This window comes from Rana temporaria, chromosome 4 (assembly GCF_905171775.1).
Source record: "Rana temporaria chromosome 4, aRanTem1.1, whole genome shotgun sequence".
NCBI lineage: Eukaryota > Metazoa > Chordata > Amphibia > Anura > Ranidae > Rana > Rana temporaria.
This window is the reverse complement of record NC_053492.1, coordinates 173612814-173626714: the sequence shown is the minus strand read 5'-3', so window position 1 is coordinate 173626714 and position 13901 is coordinate 173612814. Positions and strand designations below refer to the sequence as shown.

The 13901-nt window shown below is 36.9% G+C and overlaps 1 protein-coding gene across 4 annotated transcripts in view; it reads right to left on the bottom strand.

The window, feature by feature from the left end:
• Nucleotides 1-13901, bottom strand: part of NLGN1 (neuroligin 1) — a 910902-nt gene that overhangs the window by 281068 nt on the left and 615933 nt on the right. For all 4 annotated transcript variants that reach the window (XM_040349387.1, XM_040349386.1, XM_040349388.1 and 1 more), the window contains one exon: nucleotides 4799-4951. In XM_040349387.1, coding sequence (XP_040205321.1) covers nucleotides 4799-4951 — 153 coding nt within the window. The remainder of the gene's footprint in view (nucleotides 1-4798; nucleotides 4952-13901) is intronic.

Below are 13901 nucleotides of genomic sequence, written 5' to 3'. Positions count from 1 at the left end.
TGCCTCTTACTAAATGCCTTGGAATGTATACTTTCCAAATAGGGGTGTGATAAATTTTCAGTAATTGCCACCATAGCTTTTAGACTCTATCACTTTCACAAAGACCAAATAATATGCACATATTTTGGTTATTTTTGTACCAAAAATATGTGCAGTATAAATTTTGGCCAACGTCTATGAAAAAAAATACTAATTGCTTAACCTCTTCCCGCCCACACGGCGGGTTTTTACGGCCACAATGTGGCTTTGAAGTGTCCGCCAGACACCCGCGATCGGCGGTCACGGAGACAGGGACGTGGAGCTCTGTGTGTAAACACAGAGCTCCAAGTCCTGTCAGGGAGAGGAGACTGATGGTGTGTCCCTTGTATATAGGGACAACCATCGGTCAGCTCCCTCAGTCACCCCCTCCCCCCACAGTAAGAATCACTAATTAGGAAATACATTAACTCCTTCCTTGCCCCCTAGTGTTAACCCCTTCCCTGCCAGTCACATTTATACAGTAATCAGTGCATATTTATATCATTGTTTGCTGTATAAATTTGAATGGTCCCAAAAATGTGTCAAAAGTGTCCTATGTGTCTGCCACAATATCGCAGTCCTGACAAAAATCGCAGATCACCGCCATTACTAGTAAAACTAGTAAAACAAAAAAATAATTTAAAAAAATGTCATAATTATATCCCCTATTTTGTAGATGCTATAACGTTTGTGCAAACCAATCACTATACGCTTATTTTATTGGATATGTATTATAGCAAAAAGTAAAACATTTTTTTTTTTTCAAAATTGTCGCTCTATTTTTGTTTATAGCGCAAAAAATAAAAACCGCAGAGGTGATCAAATACCACCAAAAGAAAGCTCTATTAGTGGGAAAAAAAGGACGTCAATTTTTTTTTGGGGAGCCACGTCGCACGACTGCGCAATTGTCATTCAAAGCGTGACAGTGCTGAAAGCTGAAATTTCACCTGGGCACGAAGGGGGTATATGTGCCCAGTAAGCAAGTGGTTAACGAAACAAAGAAAAATTAATTGTTTTGGAAAAAATGTCAGTCTTTTTTTACTTATAGCGCAAAAAATAAAAATCCTATTGGTGATTAAATACCACCAAAAGAAAGCTCTATTTGTGTGAACAATGGACAACATTTTCATATGGCTACAGTGTTGAATGTCATTCAAAATGTGAGAGCACTGAAAGCTGAAAATTGGCCTGGTTAGGAAGAGGGTATAAGTGCCCAGTGGGCAAGTGGTTAAACACAGTATGGTTATCCTTTTTCTATAGCTACCCTGTCAAAACAACACCCACCCTCTCTCTTCACAGATCACCACTGCTGCGCAAGCTCCATAGACTTTGATACAACAAACTACCTTTTATAGGCCAATAGCATAGTATAAAATTCAGGAAAGTATGCATCTGAGTTAGTAAGTCACATCATGCCTCTGCTTTTGGGAGTCATGCTTGTAACTGTCAGCCTTACAATGCCTCATGGGACTTGCCTCATAGTTCTGCAACAGCTGGAAGGCCACAGGTTGAGCATGCCTGCTGTAGATCAAGGAAGCTATGTCATAAGTGTAACTTATGGGTAAGTGCATTTATTAAATAATACTGACCCAGGGGACCTATGTTTATCTCAGTTGCACAACTCTGTGAGCTGCACAAGAGTTTCATTTTTGTATTAGGTGCCTGCAAACCAAACTGCATATTGTGGTTTAATACAATAGTTTCTACATTGATACAAGATACATGACAGATAGAACCAAAGGGTGGGGGGTGAAAGCATCTGATTTACCTAGAACTGCATCAAATATAACGAATCATGTTAAGCAGTTGGGCAGAAGGATGTGTAAACATAAAATATGTTCTTTTAAGTTGAGAGTTATCTTGATATAGCGTGGTGTTACCCTGATGGGTCCAGACGCGCTTGGACCAATTTAGACAGGATTCGATTAACCTACCAGCATGTCTTTAGAGTGTTGGAGGAAACTGGAGTACCCGGAGGAAACCCGCACAAGCACAGGGAGAACATGCAAACTCCAGGCAGATGATGCCGTGGTCAGGATTTGAACCAGCGACCCTTTTACTACTAGATGAAAATGCTACACTGTGCTGCCCTTTTGCAGGATTTTTTTTCGGCAGATCTGCTTTAAAGCTGGACATGCACATATAGGCTGTAGAAACACTATTGCAATGCACTGCAATGTGCAGTTACATGTGTATTGTGGTCCATTGTGACTCATCCCAAAGCACATATACAATAAAAAAAAGGACCTGCACTATACATCAAAATGTACATTGTGAAGTGTCTGTGCATTGTGGTACACTGTGTTGTCAAAATAGTGCAGGTGCAGCTTTTTCTGCATTGGGCCATTGAGAGTTGTCTCAACGCAATACACCTCAACACACAAAAATGGGAGCGGTAGTGCATGCACATCAATACATGCTAATGTGTGTATGGTGCCTTAAGGGCATCTGTCATTAGGCAAACACTAGTTTGATTTACTAAAAGAAAATAGGCTATTCTAGTTGCAAGGAAAGTTGCACTTTGCAAGGGAATTTTCCACAGAGTTTAGTGAATAAGGTGAAGCTTTGCTGACATACACTAATGTGCAAGCAAAAATGCTGTTTTTTTGTCCTTGCATGTTATTTGGTAGTCTTTGCCGAGTGAAATGTTACCACATTCACAAAGCTGTGGGGAAAATTCCCTATCAAAGTGAACAGTTTTTTGCTAAATCAACACCATAGAGTCTGATCTTTCTAATCTCCATTTTAAAATGCTATCTGCCTAGCTATTCAGATGAACATCTTGCTTTAATACCTTGAATCATTGACCTGCATTAGGAATAAAGAGCAGGACATTAGTCTCTTACACAGACTTCTCTGATGTGCATACTTTTTACAGGTCAGCGACTCTGAAAGAATTTTTAAACAGCAGTACAGCAAAAAACAGCCAGAAAATAAGTATGTCCTTCACAACAGGTTAACTTTTTAACAACCTTGTGCCTGCTAATGTGGTATTCTGAATATACACATTGGTAAACTAGGTATTTCCAAGGCCACCAGAAAATTCATCTGACCCAAGGCAGCCTAATGAAAAAAAAAAATAAGTATACAATTCTGTGCTAAAAAAACATTTTTTTCCTAAAGGTCAGTTCTACCCCAAACTAATGTTTGGGGTACTTCTGGATTAAATCCTGTCTGATTGACCCTGGCTGTGAGATGTACCTGTGGCAATTAATGTCTATTCTCTCCTTCACAAGGTCATAATGATGGTGTCCTTAACTCACAGCTAGACTTCTCAGTAATGTGTTTATCCTACAGTTTGAGAAATCCATAAATGGAAGTGAAAGAGTGTCAATTTAGTGTCTGCAGCAATTAGGCAAAGCTGGCCAATTCCGTAAAATAGATCCATAAAAGATAACAAATCCCAGCATGTAATCAAATTGCCAACAACCAAACCAAACCAAAATATTTGGGGGTTTAGATGGCCTTTAACAACCGTACATGCCTATGACAGTTTTGTAGCAGATGTTCTAAATAAATATGGAATCTAAATAATTGGAGAATATTTTCAGCTAGAATAAATATGGAATTAACATATATTAATTTATACAGTAGCTAATATCACACTCTTTATACGGTTGCTAGGTAACACAGCAACTAAATAAGTTATTTAGTACAGAACCTAAATATCTACTGATAAACAAAAAATATATATTTGAATTCATTGTAATTTCCAGGCGAAAAATGCCATAATAATTGTAAAGGCAAAACTAGTAATATCTGCATTTCTAAAAATAATTTACTGTTTGAAGACAATTTCCACAATCATTATATTACCAGAATACGTTTTCTGGTTACACGTGACAAAGACAAAGGCCCGAAATGTAGACCTGTAAAAACTGGAATGCCAACAACCATTCTTATATAAAACACAAACTGCAAAGTGTAATGTCCAGAAAAAAAATGTTTACTGATCTACCCTTGGTAAACCAAAATCTGTGCATTTTCTGTTGTTACTGTTCATGCAACAAGGCAACATATAGCAAAGCATCAAGGAATCACAGCATAATAATAATAAAAAAATGTAGATACAAAAGTCTACAAAAAAAAAATAATTTACATCTGCACATGTACCAAATTTTATTCAAAACCATCACAAAATGCTAAACACCTTCAACAATGCCATTGGCAAACCTGACCACAAATGACAAAATATAACCTCTCCATATAGACAATGTTTAAATATAATGGCAAAAACAAAACTTTCTTCAAGAACAAAAGAAAGGAAAAATAGAGATAGATAGATCATCTAATTATATCTTAATTGCTCATAAACCTGCCAGTTATATCATAGTTACAGTTGATAAGGTTAAAAACAGACACAGGCCCACCAAGTTCAACGTATTTGTGTGTGTGTAAGTATAATTAGAATTATCCAGAAGAAAGCAAAAACAGCCCCGACAAGCATAGGCCAAACATTTCCTGGGAGGGGTCAAAAATTCGAAACAACGATTTTGAGCCAAAGAATATTTTCATCATATGCAATATAAAATAAAAAAATGTGAATCTAATTTGCATAATAACAAGTATATTGTACATAATTAAATGTGTTTGCATTTTATGATGCACCATTATGATATAAGAAATCTAATTGTTGCTTTAACATTGACACTAAATAATGGACTTTGAAAATCCAACTGTTTAGAATTTGATCTCAATATTTTCATAAAATATACAGAAACAGTCTAACAACAAAAAAGTGCCATATACCAAAGGTCAAAGAAAAAATTGTCTTTCTTACCAAGTACCCCAAGGCGATAGTTGACAGTGATGACTATAACATTTCCATAACTTGCTAGGACACTTCCATCAAATAAATTACCAGTTCCTTCCATATAGGATCCTCCATGAATATATACCATCACAGGCTTGGGACCTCCGCTATCTCTGATGTCTGGGAAAAAAAACATGTTTAAATATCATTCTGGCATGTCATCAGATGAAGAGGAAACGTTAGTTTACCCCATTTTCAATGTTTCTTAAGTTAAAAAACACAATGAAATTAATATTATTAGAGTAATCAAATGTAGAAAATATACATGTAGTGCTCCTTAGGACTTTCCTTTCATTGATATTTATTCAATTTAATTATGTTCTTAATTATGTTCAACTTTGTTTTTGCTTTGCATTGGTAATATGAAAAAAAAATGCAAATTAATGTCATTTTACTTTTGAGGAGTTTGTATTTTTCAGAGAAGGTATCTGAAAACGAACAAATAGATCAAGAAGCATTATATAGGATATATTATCTATCCATTTTTAACAACTGATAGGAATAAAATATGTTCTTTTTAATACAATCATTAAATGACACAATGCTGTAAATATGTATGTTTATTAATATTATCCTTAGCTTTAGTTCAAATACAATCTAGGATTTTTTACAAATCCGGAATCTATAATTTGACAAATTCACTCTTCAGAAATTACTAATATTAAAAAAATGCATAATTTCTAAAATCTGAAACTATTGTTTTTAGTTATTGTATTTTTGACTTGCTACAACTTTTTTAATAAGGCACATATCCTATTTGTTTCCCCACAGATGGCAATGCTGCAGCTGCTATTCACTTAATTATTGTGGATGTTATGAATAAGCACAAACAATGGGACATTTTATAGCTTAAAAAATGTAGTATATGTTTGCATAATTTTATGTTATTGTGATACACCCACCATAAACTGAAGCACATGTGCAACTAATGCTACTTCACCTGTGTTTTTTTTTTTTTGCTTTTTTGTTTAATGACAGCAAAGTTAAATCTTAGACATTGCAAAGATTCACCTGTTGAAATGTGGTCTTTCTGATAGTGACATTGATATGATTAGGAATGAGAGATAAATTATTAATCTGAAATCATTAGCTGCATGTTCACAGCAGAATTGTACACTGCTAATTGTATGCTTGGAGGTAACACAGAGGGAGATTGTTTCAGAACTCTTCCTTAATTAAAATTACATAGAATTACTGAGTACCCACTGAGAACAGTAATGCAATGTTAGCACTACAGTTAAACCAGTTAACATTTTTAGAGTACCTGCAAAAATGTTGTTTGTTTCATATCTTTGGTAATTCCTGGCGATCTTTTACCAATACATGTCCCCCTGTCTTGATGAAGTGTAAATGAATGGAAACGACCATGTAATTAGATTCTTATAGGTACACACTTCAAGCTGTCACTGAAGACAAGCAATCAAACCATTGTGCTTCCTCTTCTGTGTCAATTAGATCCAATATAATTGATTGTTTGCTGATAGTTATCAGTTTAACAAATCCCCCAGTTTATGAAGGCCACTCGTAAAATATGGGGTCTAATCTATTTCTGTACTCTCAAAGGGGCCTTTTTCTCAGCTCAGCACAGCAGTATTAAGTGGTACAAACAAACAGCAGGCTTATCACCAATGGTAACATTAATCACTTTGGTTAGCAGCAATGTTCAAAAAGCCTAGAACACACTGGATTAGCTTTGTATTTTTTTATTTTATTTGTTACATTACACTTAAACAGGCAAATCTCTCAAATATATTATTTTGATAAAGCAAGAAATGTATGCATATACAAGCAGAATGCTAAAACAACAAAATAAAACATGGATTTGTAAGTTATTTATTTTTTGCCAAGAAATTCATAGGAAAGTAAAAGATTGGGGGTAAAAGACATAATGTCATTGGTGGACAGGCTGGTATTTGCTACCCTTACTTTTTCAAGAATATTACATTGATTTTTAATTGTCATCTCCTATTGCAGAATATTTTACATTTTGGAGTTATAAAATTAAAATTTTGGGATAAGAAAAATAAAGACAGCAAATTACCTAACCTTTGATCTTCTAATTCCCTGATTAAATACTATTCTTCCACCTAATTATATAGGTATATTTTCAGACTCAAAAGGAGATGTCAAAGGGGAATTTTCTATTCATGCAAAATGGATCTACTAGACAAGTCTGTTAGACTGATTGCAGGTCCCACTTAATTGCAAAATTATTGATGTACAGCTTTGACAGAATTTCTATTTTGTGTTTATATTAACATTACATCAAAGGTGTTACCCTACATTTGGGCTAATGTTTCCAGAATGAAATTAAAGTTTTTAGTTGTGTTACATAATGGGTTTCATTTTATTTTTTCCTGCTGGATAAAAATGTTTTTATTTGTTCAGATGTCCAGGCCCTGTACTATGGAATTTCCCAGCTGTGTTATCCAGTTACATTTTTTTTAACTATATTCTTTATTGAGAACATAACTACATACAACACATCTGTTATGCCGCATACACACGATCATTTTTCAGGTCGTAAAAAAAATGATGTTTTTTTTAATGTCATTAAAAATGATCGTGTGTGGGCTTCAGAGCATTTGTTGGGTTCTGAAAAACGGGGAAAAGAAATTCTAAAACGCTCTATTTTTTAATAACATTTTTAACGTTGTTGTTTTTCGGGGTGGAAAAAATGGTCGTGTGTGGGCTTTAACGACGTGAAAAATCCGCGCATGCTCAGAAGCAAGTTATGAGACGTGAGCACTCGTTCTGGTAAAACTACCGTTCGTAATGGAGTAAGCACATTCATCACGCTGTAACAGACAGAAAAGCGCGAATCGTCTTTTACTAACACAAAGTCAGCTAAAGCAGCCCAAAAGGTGGCGCCATCCGAATAGAACTTTCCCTTTCTAGTGCCGTTGTACGTGTTGTACGTCACCGCGCTTTGCTAGAGCATTTTTTTTTCACGATTGTGTGTAGGCAAGGCTGTTTTTATGATCAAGTTGAAAAAAATGTTTTTTCTAGAGAAATCTGTTAAAGGTGTTACATAAATTGTGTATGAGAAGGATTTGTAGTATTGATTAACAACGCCCCAGCGCTTTGTGAAGTGGAATATTTATGATAGCTTTAAGGACCTCTTGAGGGGAGAATGGTTGGGAGAGGGATTCAAGCTGTGCCTGAGTGATGGCTGGGAGCTGGAGAGGTGTTAGGGAGTATTGAATTTGTTGGGTGGTAGGATGGACTCGAAGGAGAAATGGGATAGGTTGTATAGCTTAGAATAAAATGAGCTGAAACTATCAGCTAAATTATCTGGGTTTGTTGATTTATGTTCCCGTTCGTCCAGAAGAAATGGGATACTAGTTTGCACGGCTTTACGTTTGTATTGCTGTGCTAGTAGTTTGCCAGCTTTATTACCTTGGGAGTACCAGGAAAGCTAAAGGCTCCTAAGGTAAAAATCATGTACTTTTTGTAAATAGGAACTTAACTCATTCCTCAAATTAGAGTTCCTTTGTGATGTTTTGGGTGGGATTTTTATATTTAGGGTTTCATGTGTATTAATTCAGGAAAAGGAAGTTATTGATTGTTGCAGAGATCTCAGGCCGGACCTGTACCAGTGTTTCTGCAGCACTAAGCAGTGAAGCATTCAAATGCCATGGGGTGTGTCTAGTAGGGGTAGGGGAGGTAGAAATAATAATGGATACAGGGTCGTGGTTTCACCACGTGTTAGTTTTAAAATGTAGTTCAAGAGATTTTTTTGTAATAGTGCCTTGGAGGTCAGGAACAAGTCTATCCTGGAGTATGATTTTTGGATAGTCAAGTAGAAAGAATAGTCCCTCTCAGTACCGTGGTGACAACTTCAAGAATCATATATGTCCTCGAGGGAGATCAGAGAAGATAAGAGAAGATAAAGTTGAAAATTTTCTATGTTCGGCATTGTAGGAATCCATATGGGGGTCTATGACTTTGTTGAAGTCGCCGCATTGGGGGAACAATTTGTAAAAAAATTGGGGAGATTTACGTGCTGAAACGTGTGTTTCTTGCACGCAGAGTATATCTGCTCTTTGTGACATAGCCTTCCGCCATAATAATAATAGACACTTTCAGTTCATAGTGGATATCTGCCTGCAAAGAGAGCAGCATGGCCTTGAGGGAGTGTTCAGAAGCTGGGTTGTCAGTGGTGGCATAGTCAGACAGGGGCTGAGTGGATGGGAAGTCTGTTGTGGGACTACAGGTCCCAGCGCCATATTGCTTTTTCACAGGAGGCTGCTTATCAGATGAGTGTGCTGGAGAGTCAGCCAGCCAATTACCTCTGTCCCCCAGGGAAGACATCTGGTCATGCAGAGGGACTGCTGGGTCCTCCAATTCATTGGAGAAATCCTCTGCTGCAGCTGGCTGGTCCAGCAGCCTCTCTGGGTCACCAGTTTCCCGGCTGGCGCCATGTTGTGTCCCAAGCTGTGCAGGGTGCATGTAGAAGTCTAGGAGCCTGTGGGGACCATTGGGCTGCAACTTCTTCCTGCACATAATCCGGAGGGTGCCCTGGATGTCCCCCCCCAATCTGGAGGGCAGATGGAGACTGTGAGGAGGCTGGAGAAGCTAAATTAGAACGTGGAGGAGCAGAGCTCAATGATTACTTGGCCATCTTCTCCTGTGACCAGGCCACATCCCCACCCAGTAACATTTTATTAATTACTAACTGAATGGTGCAGAAGTGATCACAGTCTAACACTAGCTGGAATAAAGCATGCCTATGTAATCCAAACTAGAACTATAAGTTGAAAAGGGCTGACTTTCTTGATAACTGAAAATACTTTACTAAAAATATTAGCATAAAACTATAGAGCATGTGGACAGACAACTTTGGAAAGCTGAGCTTCACAAGCCCAAAACTTTGTTTAAAAAAATCACCTTGTGTACACCAAATGCCTTTGCAAACCCAAATATTGGCTTGTAAAAAGGGATAACAGTGCCATCACTGTACAGTACAAAGCCTGTGCAGGACACAGCTATGGGAAGGACCCAACAGGTCCACTCACTACACCACCCACTACAAAATGCCCGTATAAAACTACAGGAGAGGACAGATACAAGACCAGTCACTCTGCACAAGGAAAGAGAGTAGCAGCTGCCAGTCTTTATTACCAGAAACTCCAGGCAAAGTGTAGGGGTTGAAATATACCACCATGAAATGTCACAATAAACAAACTGTTATGGTATAAATATGGCAATTGCAAAAATACATGAAAAAAAATGGTATAAAATAAGGAAATAATAAAATAATCCTTTAAAGTGAACAAGTGCAAATTACCTTATAACTGTGAAAGCTTGAGTGCTTGGACACCGATTCCTAGAACACCCTGTATAGTGAAAATTCCACCTCATGCTTGATAATACACATCACACTCACCAGATGTCAGTGAACCCCTTACCATACAGCAAGGGAAGTCATCATCGCTTTTAGGTCTTTGGGGGACCTATTCTGATCTTCCTGGTGGCTGCCGGCATGGATCCTTTATTCTCCTCAGTGTGATCCCGGTGTTTCTCCAATGAATGCACTTAGGCAAGGAGTATGGTGAAAATAAAAATAAAAACAGAGAGGAGTCCTCTCATAGTGTAAACCCTCTTGGTATGTTTATTAAAAATATTTAAAAAGCAAATTCCATAAAGCATCAAGCAAATCAGTCCGCTATTACTTCCAATAAGATGGAAATACCCCTGCACCATTTTTCAATGATTGTGTGTATCATAGAAATAAAAAATCATTATTGTTATACATAAAAAAACAGTTTTGTGAAAAACTAGATTTTTATTTTTTTACTAAAAAACAAAACAAATTGAAAAAAAAAATATGTGAATAAAAAATATGTGATTGTGCAGGCTTTTATAACAATAATACGTTTTAATTTCTATGATGCACACAATCATTGAAGAATGGTGCAGGGGTAGAATTTTTACTATATTTCCACAAGATGTCCTCATTGAGCTAAGCGGCCCCTGTGATTCTATATAGCGATTTTAAACAGTTTTTATGGGTCTAATGGAAGCATATGATCGTAGTCCTAAGTCACACTTCCTGATTGCCTCTACCAATTTTGTTACAGCTATGAGGATTGGATGGAGAGGGGTTATCATTGTATCCCAGTTTATTTGATGGATGGCATGCCAGTGAAATTCCTGCTTCTGAAAACACTGCCATTTGACTAAACACATTAAGTGGATGTTCCTGTCCGTCACTTCTGGTCCATAGTGGAACGCATGCCTGGTCATGGGCGGTATCCATCTTACTGGAAGTATTAGCAGACTGATTTGTTTGATACTTTATAGATATTGTAGCACTTTTTAACTATTTGTAATAAACATACTGTACCAAGAGGTTTTACAATATGAGAGGCTTCTTCTTCGTTTTTATTCTCACCATACTCTTTGCCTATTGAATTCATTGGAGAAACACCGAGACCACACTAAGGAGAATAAAGGATCAATGCCAGGAGCCACCAGGAAGAGGTTTACTCTCAGTTTTTGCTTTTATTTTCACCATACTCCTTGCCTTTTCAATTTTTGGAGAAACCCTTGGGATCACACTAAGGAGTATAAATGATCTGTGCCAGGAGCCACCAGGAAGATCCGGATAGGTCCCCCAAAGATCTAAAAGCGATGATGACTTCCTTTGCTGTATGGTAAGTGGTCACTGACATCTGGTGAGTGTGATGTGTATTATCAAACATGAGGTGGATTATTCACTATACAAGGTGTTCTGTGAATTGGTGTCAAAGCACTCAAGCTTTCGCAGTTATAGGGACATTTGCACTTGTCCACTTTAGAGACCATTTTAATATTTTTATTATTTCCTTATTTTATACCAATTTTTGTTTATTTACTTTTGCAATCACCAAACAGTTTGTTTGTTGTGAACATTCATGGTCATATATTTCAAATAAGTTTGTGCACATCATTGCGAGTGCTGTCTAGGGATAGTATTTAATTGACTAGATTTCCAGTTAGGGATAACAGACAGCAGCTGCATTCACTAAAGATCGAGTGTGTGTTCTTTGTCACTATATTTAAAGGGTAGGAGTTTCATGCTGGATTGCTGCACATATTGATTAATTAAAGTAAATGTATAAAATGTAACATAAAAAAACTATTACTGTCCTGACCATTTCTAATAGCCACTAAGTGGAAAAGCTCGAAAAACTTTTTTCAAGTGCTGCAACTATGCTGTTGAGTTTAGGAAAAGTCTTTTAACACATTTATTACATTAAGACTTAACATTAGGTTCAATGTCAAAGCATTTTTGGTTAAAACATTTAATATGTTTAGGTATTTTAGTGAACCATGTTGCTAGATTTAGGTTTACAATAGATACATGCAGCCACTGAAGGGCTCTCCTGCATGTACAGTGGGGATCGAAAGTTTGGGCACCCCAGGTAAAAATTTGTATTAATGTGCATAACAAAGCCAAAGAAAGATGGAAAAATCTCCAAAAGGCATCAAATTACAGATTAGACATTCTTATAATATGTCAAAAAAAGTTAGATTTTATTTCCATCATTTACACTTTCAAAATTACAGAAAACAAAAAAATGGTGTCTGCAAAGAGTTAATATCTTGTACTGCCCCCTTTGGCAAGTATCACAGCTTGTAAATACTTTTTGTAGCCAGCCAAGAGTCTTTCAATTCTTGTTTGAGGTATCTTTGCCCATTCTTCCTTACAAAAGTCTTCCAGTTCTTTGAGATTTCTGGGCTGTCTGTCACACACTGCTCTTTTAAGGTCTATCCATAGATTTTCAATTATGTTGAGGTCAGGAGATTGTAAAGGCCATGGCAAAACCTTCAGTTTACGCCTCTTAATGTAATCCCCCATGGATTTTGCAAATTATCCATTTGTAGAAGCCATCCTCTCTTTAACTTCAGCTTTTTCACAGATGGCATCAAGTTACCATCCAAAATTTGCAGAAATTTTATTGAATCCATTTTTCCTTCTACTCGTGAAATGTTCCCTGTGCTACTGGCTGCAATGCAACCCCAAAGCATGATTGATCCACCCCATGCTTAACAGTTGGACAGAGGTTATTTTCATTAAATTATGTGCCCTTTCTTCTCCAAACGTACCTTTGCTCATTCCGGCCAAAAAGTTCTACTTTAACTTCATCAGTCCACAGAACTTGTTTCCAAAATGCATCAGGCTTGTCTATATGTTAATTTGCAAAGTTCAAATGCTGATTTTTGTGGTGAGGACGTAGAAGAGGTTTTCTTCTGATGACTCTTCCATGAAGACCATATTTGTACAAGTATCTCTTTATAGTGCAATAGTGTACCACAACTCCGGTGTCTGCAGATCTTTCTGGAGGGATCGTGCAGTCAAACGTGGGTTTTGAATTGCTTTTCTTACAATCCTGCGAGCTGTTCTGTCTGATATTTGTCTTGGTCTTCCAGATCTTGCTTTAACTTCCACTGTTTCCGATGACTGCCATTTCTTAATTTCATTCCGAACAGAGGATATTGACATCTTAAAACGCTTTGCTATCTTCTTATAGCCTTCTCCAGCTTTGTGAGTGTCAACTATTTTCAGTTTCAGTTTTCTAGACAACTGCTTAGAAGAACCCATGGTGCTGATTGTTGGGGCAAGGTCAGATGAGTCTGGGCATTTAAAACCTTTGAGATTGACATCACCTGGTCTTCCCAGACGATGATTGAGAACAATCCATGACACTGCAGGTCTCAGCTTTGCAAAGGGGGCAGTGCATGCTATAAATTCTGCAGGGCGCCCAAACTTTTGCAGATGACATTTTTTTGTTTTCTGTAATTTTGAAAGTGTAAATGATGGAAATAAAATCTAACTTTTTTTGACATATTAAAAATGTCTAATCTGTAATGTGATGCCTTTTGGAGATTGTTCCATCTTTCCTTGGCTTCGTTATGCACATTAATACAAATTTTTACCTGGGGTGCCCAAACTTTCGATCCCCACTGTATATGTATGGTACAAATATTTTTTTTTCTGTATCCACACTTGTTTTCTTTTTTTTTTGCTTAAATTGTTTTTTATGAAAAATATTCAACCTAAAATACATAAATGTACTCACTT